This window comes from Nematolebias whitei, chromosome 5, assembly GCF_014905685.2.
Source record: "Nematolebias whitei isolate Nwh7 chromosome 5, NemWhi1, whole genome shotgun sequence".
NCBI lineage: Eukaryota > Metazoa > Chordata > Actinopteri > Cyprinodontiformes > Rivulidae > Nematolebias > Nematolebias whitei.
This window is the reverse complement of record NC_056502.1, coordinates 663,149-671,252: the sequence shown is the minus strand read 5'-3', so window position 1 is coordinate 671,252 and position 8,104 is coordinate 663,149. Positions and strand designations below refer to the sequence as shown.

General features: G+C 48.1%; 1 protein-coding gene across 1 annotated transcript in view; it reads right to left on the bottom strand.

Annotated features, from left to right (window-relative positions):
- LOC119409767 (ras GTPase-activating-like protein IQGAP3) overlaps positions 1 to 8,104 on the bottom strand; it is a 143,551-nt gene that overhangs the window by 100,238 nt on the left and 35,209 nt on the right. The window contains 2 exon segments of the mRNA XM_037676665.1: positions 842 to 932; positions 1,059 to 1,222. Of these exon segments, the coding sequence (XP_037532593.1) occupies positions 842 to 932; positions 1,059 to 1,222 (255 nt within the window).

Sequence of the window (8,104 nt, the reverse complement as noted above, 5' to 3'; positions counted from 1 at the left end):
GGGGGGGCAGTCTGCAGGAGATCCTTCCTGCCCACAGCTATCAGCATCTATAACAACTTCAATTCAATTCAGTTTATTTATACAGCGCCAAATCACAACAAAGTTGTCTCAGGGCACTTTAGAGAAACATTCACATACACAAAAGCCAATTAGTAAAGCTCTCTATCTAAGGAAGCTCTTGAATGAAACCAGGATGATGAGCTGCAACAACACTTAATTTCCCTCTGGAATTAATAAAGTATTTTTGAATTTGAATTGAATTTGAATTGAATTGAACAGTCAGGTGCAGTGAAACCTAATCTTGTCAAACCGAACCTGCACATGCTACTCATGCGACACTTTAGAAGCAACTTCAACCCAACAGGAGTGTTTGAACCTGACCAAGGCTTGGCCAAGAAGCGGACACACTGGAGACATGGCAGAGAGCAGCTGTTCATTATCATTACTGCTGCGCACCAGGACATTGGTCCACCTGATCGCAGGGTTCTGGAGACAAATGGACCGCTTGTTCTCCAGGGGGTGATTGGCAGTGTGCTGCAGCTTTCAGTATCATGCAGCATCAGTGAGATTGGGAGAAGGGGGGGGGGGGGGGGTGACATGTGGCTCAGGTGTGCTTCAAAGAGGACATGCACCCTCCAAATCCAACAAGGTGTTTTAGATGTTCTTCTCTGTATCTTGAAGAGGCGAAGCTTAAAATACATTACAAACACGCATGATGTGCAAAGATGATGAAAACAGGAAGTGTACATATTTTTCACGTACAATGGACACCTGTTGAACACCTGTTCACCAGGCTGCCTTTTTCTAGTGTTCAGGTGTACTCAAAGAAAAGGCGACTCACGTTTCAAAGCTTTCTGACTCTGCTGATTGGCCAGCTTCACTACTTCCTGGATATCGGCCAACCACAGTGCAGCTCCTGGCTCTCTGCTCACCTGGTTGGAAAGAAAGCACAGCAGGTAATTAAAATCAAACCTGACCACTATGAACCAGGTCATCATGGGTTGGTAATGGCAGAATGTGGGGTGGATGGAGGTCACCTGTTCAACCTGTGTAGTTACCTGGGCTTTGTGCTGTCTCGCTCCAGTCAGCAGAGTCAGGTATTGACAGGCGTTGGCAGGTAAGACCTCCTCCATGCCACAAGAGGGCAGCATGAGTGCAGACATCAGCTGCTGGACACTTCCACTCCTCACAGCTTTGTTTATCAGCTCAACAGCAAGGAGCTCTGTCACACAGGTAGGTACACACAGGTAGGTACACACAGGTAGGTACACACTGGTAGGTATACACTGGTAGGTACAGACTAGGGCTTTAACAGACTACTCGAGTAATCTACACATCGATTCCTAGGACACCTATCGAGTTTTTTAATTTCACGTAGAGTATTCGTGGTGACGTTATTACGCCGCCGTTACATCATTGTGTTACGCATCACGTGATCCGCACCGGGCGCGGGTTACAAAATGGATTCCTCCAAGCAGACGGATGGAGCAGAGCAGGTCCAGTCTTGACAAACGGGTAGAAATGCATCAATAGTCTGGAAATATTTCACTAAAGATGAATCTTCTGGTTCAACAACCGTAAAGAAACAGAAAATGAAACAACTTCTTGACTGTTTGGAGTGCGTTGCGAACCGGTGTTACACCATATTTTGTGACCACCGTATATTGTGACCGTAAGGGGCAGTGTTGGCACTGTTGCAGGTCACAGAATATGGTGTAACACCGGGTCCAATCGACCGAACCAGAACCAGCTTCCTCTGACCTTGTTTCACAAACAAAAAGCAAACAATATTAATCTCTATACCTATTTAAAAAATCTATAAACATATTAATCTCTAAAACTAAACTTAATGCGTACCACAGCTGGCGGTGTTGCAGGGTAGTCGATCCCCCCACTGGCTTTTATTTCGTTTTTGACGTGCCGCACGTTTCTTCACTTTTGCAGCTTAATAATAAATAATAGTTAAGTTTTTCCTGTGACTTATTTGCTGTATGATAAATGGTAGGAGCATAATATATGCTCCCAATGTTTTGTTGGTCTTTTTTTGTAAACAATTACCTTTTTTGCGGTTTTATTTATTTATTTATTTTTGTGTCTTTAGATCCTATGATGTCATCAAGTATTCGAGTTCTACTCGAGTTTTATTATGTTCATGTCGAGTTTAAAAATTATGTAGTCGTTCAACCCCTAGTACAGACTGGTAAGTACACACAGGTAGGTACAGACTAGGGGCTGAATCGATTCTAGGACATATCACAAGTTTTTAAGTTTCATGTTGACTAGTCTAAGTCACATGATTGTGTCGCCGGGCTAGAGCTGACATTTCGAACCCGTGCACAACCCAACCCAAAAATTCGGGCGGGCTGGGTCAAAATAATGTGCTGGATGGGTGGGCTGTGTCGGGCTTGATTGCATCAGTGGATACATGCAGCCGATGATCCAATTTGGATCACAAGCTGCCCATGGCTTTCTGACTGCGCGCTGACCGACTGGTTGATTGAAGTAAAAAAAAAAAGAAGTCCAGATGGCTCACTGCCAGCGACCCACCTGAAGCTTAACTGGACTGGACCCAGCCACACCCCCATTTTTAGTTTGATTTTATTTTATCCAAGGTGGTGGAATGCAGCAGCACCCGCCTCCTGTTTTTAGTTTTGTTTTTTTATGTGCCGCATGTTTCTTTCACTTTTGCAGCTTAATAAAAGTTTTGACTTTCCTGTGACTTATTTGCAGTATGATAAATGGTACGAGCATAAATATATGCTCCCAATGTTTTGTTGTTTATTTTTATTGTAAATAATAAATTACTTTTTTGTGAAAATGATTTAGCGTCTTGAGTTCCTATGGCGTCACAGTGACTAGTCAACATTGACTCAACTTTTATCATGTTGAAGTCGACCTTAAAAAATATGAAGTCGTGCAACCCCCAGTACAGGCAGGTAGGTGCAGACAGGCACCATATGTTCTGGCGTATGTCACAGTTTTTTTGCATAGATTTGCCAGTCCTGCGACTTAATACACCGAAGCGACTTCTGGTTTTTTTCCTATTCATGACGCAATTTTTGACTGACGCTTTAAATGTTCATTCATACTGACATGAACCAGAGTAAACATTACCATCTGCAGCCACTAGAGGTGTGAGAGGGCCCTTTAGTGGCTGACAACTACCGGTATGCAACGTATATGTTGTTCCTGTACCGCTACCCCCTTCCAGGCGCAGCGAGGCACATGGTCCGCGGCCCTAGGAAGCGGCGAGGTGCAGGCGGGGGAACGCTGTAGAGCTTGCAGCCAGAGCTGAGAGCCATCTTCATCCCCGCTCCAGCAGCAAAGCAGGGACGAACACCTGGAGCAAAACTTTATTTTCTCAGGGTCAAAACAGCTTCATTTCGCCTAGGCGTTGCACCACCCAGGCAAAATGAAGCTGTTTTGACCATTAAAGTGCATTTATTAAGGAAACGTTAAACATAGACACAACTTTGCTGTAATTCAAGGATTCAAGGATTAGGGGACCTAAAATAGAGGCCTGTGGAATCCCAAAACAGAGGAGCAGTGGAGGATTCAGAACCAGCTATGTTGACAAACATGGTTCTGAAAAACCTCTAGGATATTGTGCTCATCCAAAAAACATTTGACCTGTGAATAAACATTTTTTTCAAATTTTTGAACTAAAAGGTAGCTTGGAGATGGGGCTAAAATTAGCCAAGACAGTTTGGTCTAGGCTAGGCTATTTAAGCAGGGGCTGCACCACCACATTTTTAGTCAAGTCAAGTCACATTTATTTATATAGCGCATTTAAAACAGTAACTGTTATCAAAGTGCTTACCACAAAAGACTGCAGCATCAAATATTAATACCAAGATGTAGTGAACTAGGCCTCCGACCAAAACCTGCCTCTGAAGACCTTCATGGGACAGGAACTGTTATTTCATTGATTTGAATCCAGAAATACAAATTAGCTCATCCAGAGACTGTCTAATTGTATCCTGAAGTAATCAATTGAAAGAACACTCTTCTTTTTATATTATCATTACTATTTTACAATTTCTTGATAATCAAAGTGTGTTTAGTTCATATCATTTCTAAAATTGAAGTGAACCACTCATTTTAAATCAACTGTGAAACAGTATTAATGAATTTTTTTAATCCTCATTTAAATTAGAAATCAAGTTAAATGTCTATTTACAAAGTAATTATGCATTTTGATTTTCTGTCTAAAGGAGAAGTAGTGATGTCGGTCAAAAGTCAGAGACAGTCAGAAAGAAGTTATTAGAACAGGCTGTATTGTTTTTAAACCTAGCAGACGGTAAAAAGAGAAACACTGGCACCTGCGTTCCTCTCACTTCGCCATAACATTTCTCTGTCTGTATTAAACGTTCCTAAACATTACTGAATGCTCTGTTGACTTTTAATAGCCCTCTGACATCACTAGAACCACCCCCTGTTGGTTGTTTCAACCAATCAGGGAGTCCTAAGTGACCGTAAGTGGGAACTCTTTAAAAGTCCACACTTTCTGGAACTAGTCAGTGTAAGGGTCCCACTGCCTGCAGCCTGCCTTGCTGATGGCCGCTGATTACCAACACCTGGCGGCCATCAGCCTGATGAGCCTCTCCATCTACAAAAGGCTGCAGCCCAGTGTGACTCATCGCTGGAGCATATCACCTCTCATGGTATAGTACTGTTGAGCTAGATATGTCTAGGTGAAAAGAATTTGTTCACCTGTGTTCTCTTTTCCAGTTTCCTGGTTCCTCGTGTTTTTGGATTCTCCTCGTGACCTGATCTGGATCCCTCGGCCTGTCAGGTATTCCTCGTGCCATTTTTGCCTCCAGTTGCCAGCCTTCCTCGTTCCCTTGGACCCTCATTGGATTCCCCTCTGCTGCTCTCTACCTGGACTGAAGGACCAGCTCCCCTCCTTCGGGTTTGGACTGTAAGGACAAAAATCTCCTTCAAACCACCACTCAGGTCTTCCCCTCTGGACCAACATTAACCTGTCGTCCCTCTTTCCAGGAGTTGCTGAGAAGCCGTGTTTCTACATTCACTGTACATAATAAACACTGTTCTTTTTGTACTTCCCCTGTGTCTGCCTCGTTCTGGGTCTCAAACTATCTGGGTTCCCAGCGTAATCGTAACAGAAATGCTCCAGCCAAAAAAGACCCAGAATGAGACCAAGAGCGAGCAGACAACCCCTGGTTCCCCGGAGGAAGGGATAGACGGGTTGGGCAAAGTTCTACATCAAGTGCTGACTCACCAAACCACAGTCCAGTCCAACCTTCAGGAGCTCGGAGGTATGATTTATTCCATTAAACGTCAACTGCAAGCTTCTGCCTCCTCAGCTCTAGTCGTTCCACCAGCCCCCGTGGCTCCTGGTCCCACTCCTCCTGTTCAACAAATATTCATTAAACCTTCTGAGTTCTTCACCAGAGACCCTGACCAATGTGGCGGCTTCTTGCTGCAGTGCAGAATCGCCTTCGAGGGGGCTCCCTCTCAGTTCTCCTCGGACGAGCCAAGGTCACCTTTTTCTTAAGTCAGCTCAAAGGTAACGCTCTCCGGTGGGCTCACTCATTTCTTCTGAGCCATGATAATCCCCCTGCTACCTATGAACTATTTCTGCGTGAGTTTCGTAGGATTTTTGATTGCCCCCTGCAGACGTCGAACACCGCCAAGCGTTTGTTGAATTTACGACAGGGCCGTCGTAACGCTTTGGAGTTCGCCCTGGAGTTTCGGATACTTGCTGCCCAAACAGGATGGGACGAGCCTGCCCTCCAAGGTATTATTGGTAATTTTGTTTTCGTCTACCTCGACGATATTATCTTTTCTCGCGACCCCTCTCAGCACACGGCTCACGTCCGCACGGTTCTTCAGCGGCTGCTGGAGAATCAGTTGTTCGTTAAGGCGGAGAAGTGTGAGTTTAATACCTCCACCGTCTCATTCTTAGGTTTTATTTTTGAGGGCGGACGTTGTCGAACCGACCCCGAGAAGACCAGGGCGGTAGTCGACTGGCCGACCCCCGAGTCCAGGAAACAGTTACGTTTCCTGGGCTTCGCGAATTTCTACAGGCGATTTATGAAAAACTATAGTCGTGTCGCCGCCCCCCTTTCTCAGCTCACTTCCACCGCCCGAGCCTTTCACTGGACCCCAGAGGCCGAGTCCGCCTTCAAGAAACTTAACTCTCTCTTTTCCTCCGCACCCATCCTCTCCCACCCAGACCCTACGCACCAGTTCATTCTGGAGGTGGACGCCTCCGACACTGGGGTAGGGGCGGTCCTTTCCCAGCGATCACCCTCGGACAATAAGGTTCATCCCTGCGCCTTCTTTTCTCGACGTCTCTCCCAAGCGGAGCGCAATTACGACGTGGGCAACCGCGAGCTGTTGGCGGTCAAGCTCGCATTAGAGGAATGGCGGCACTGGTTGGAAGGCACCGAGACCCCTTTTTTGATTTGGACGGACCATAAGAATTTGACCTATCTTAGGAACGCCAAGCGTCTGACACCCCGTCAGGCCCGTTGGTCGCTTTTTTTTAATAGATTCAACTTTGTCCTAACTTTCCGCCTAGGCTCAAAAAACGTCAAGCCTGACGCCCTGTCCAGGCAGTTTGCCCCTCCTGACTCGTTTGAGGGCTCCAATAACATTGTTCCCCTCACCTGTATTGTTAGCTCCCTCTCCTGGCCCATCATCGCTACCGTTCAGGAGGCCCTTGTCTCGAAACCCGATCCTGGTGGTGGTCCCCCAGTACCCTCTTTGTTCCTTCCAGCGTGCGGTCCGACGTACTCCAGTGGCTTCACTCGAACAAGCTTTCTTGCCACCCTGGAGTCAACCGCATGCTCGCCTTCACAAAGACTCATTTTTGGTGGCCCTCCATGTCCAGAGACATTAAGGACTTTGTTTCGGCCTGTCCCGTCTGTGCCAGAAACAAGTCTGGTACACAACCTCCGGCTGGCCCTCTGCTTCCCCTCCCGACCCCTAGTCGCCCCAGTCCCACATCGCCCTTGATTTTGTGACCGGTCTTCCCCCATCTGACGGCAACACCACCATCCTCACGGTTGTTGACCGTTTCTCCGAGGCCGCTCACTTCGTTCCCCTTCCTAAGCTCCCTTCTGCCCTTGAGACTGGTCACCTTCTTACCCTCCATGTTTTCAGGCTCCATGGGATTCCTTCAGACATCGTCTCCGACCTAGGCCCGCAGTTCATCTCCCAGGTCTGGCACTCCTTCTGCAAGTCGCTCGGGGCGTCCGTTAGCCTTACCTCCGGCTACCATCCTCAGGCTAACAGGCAAGCTGAGCGCTGCAATCAGGAGTTGGAGTCCACCCTGCGTTGCCTGGTCGAGTCCAATCCATCGTCCTGGAGCCAACACTTGGTTTGGGTGGAATACGCCCACAACTCTCTCCGTTCCTCTGCCACCGGTATGTCCCCCTTCGAAGCTTCCCCTGGTTACCTTCCTCCTCTTTTCTCCAGTTCTGAGTCTGACTGCTCGGTCCCGTCCGTGCAGCACCACTTTCGGTGGTGTCGTCGCATCTGGCGCCAGGCCAAGGCGGCCCTCCTTAGGACCGCGGCCCAGGCAAAACGGTTCGCAGACCGCCACCGTTCAGAGACACCCACCTACCAGGTCGGCCAGCAGGTTTGGTTGTCCACCAGGGACATCAAACTGCGTGACACTCCCCATAAACTGGCCTCCCGCTTCATTGGTCCCTTCCCCATTACCCGCATCATTAACCCCTATGCGGTCCGTCTCCAACTCCCCAGGGCCATGAGGATTCACCCGACCTTCCACGTGTCCCACGTGAAGCCCGTCTCCCTCAGTCCCTTGTGCCCCCCTTCTGACCTCCCCCCGCCGTCCCGCCTGATCGACAACCACCCTGCGTTCACCGTCAGATCCATCCTGGATGTGCGACGCAGGGGTAGGGGTTTTCAGTACTTGGTCGATTGGGAGGGGTACGGTCCTGAGGAGAGGTCATGGATCCCCAAGTCTTTCATCCTCGACCCCAGCCTCATCTCCAAGTTCTTCAGAGACCACCCCAAGAAGCGCCTCAGGTCGCCTGGAGGCGATTCTTGAGGGGGGGGTACTATAAGGGTCCCACTGCCTGCAGCCTGCCTTGCTGATGGCCGCTGATTA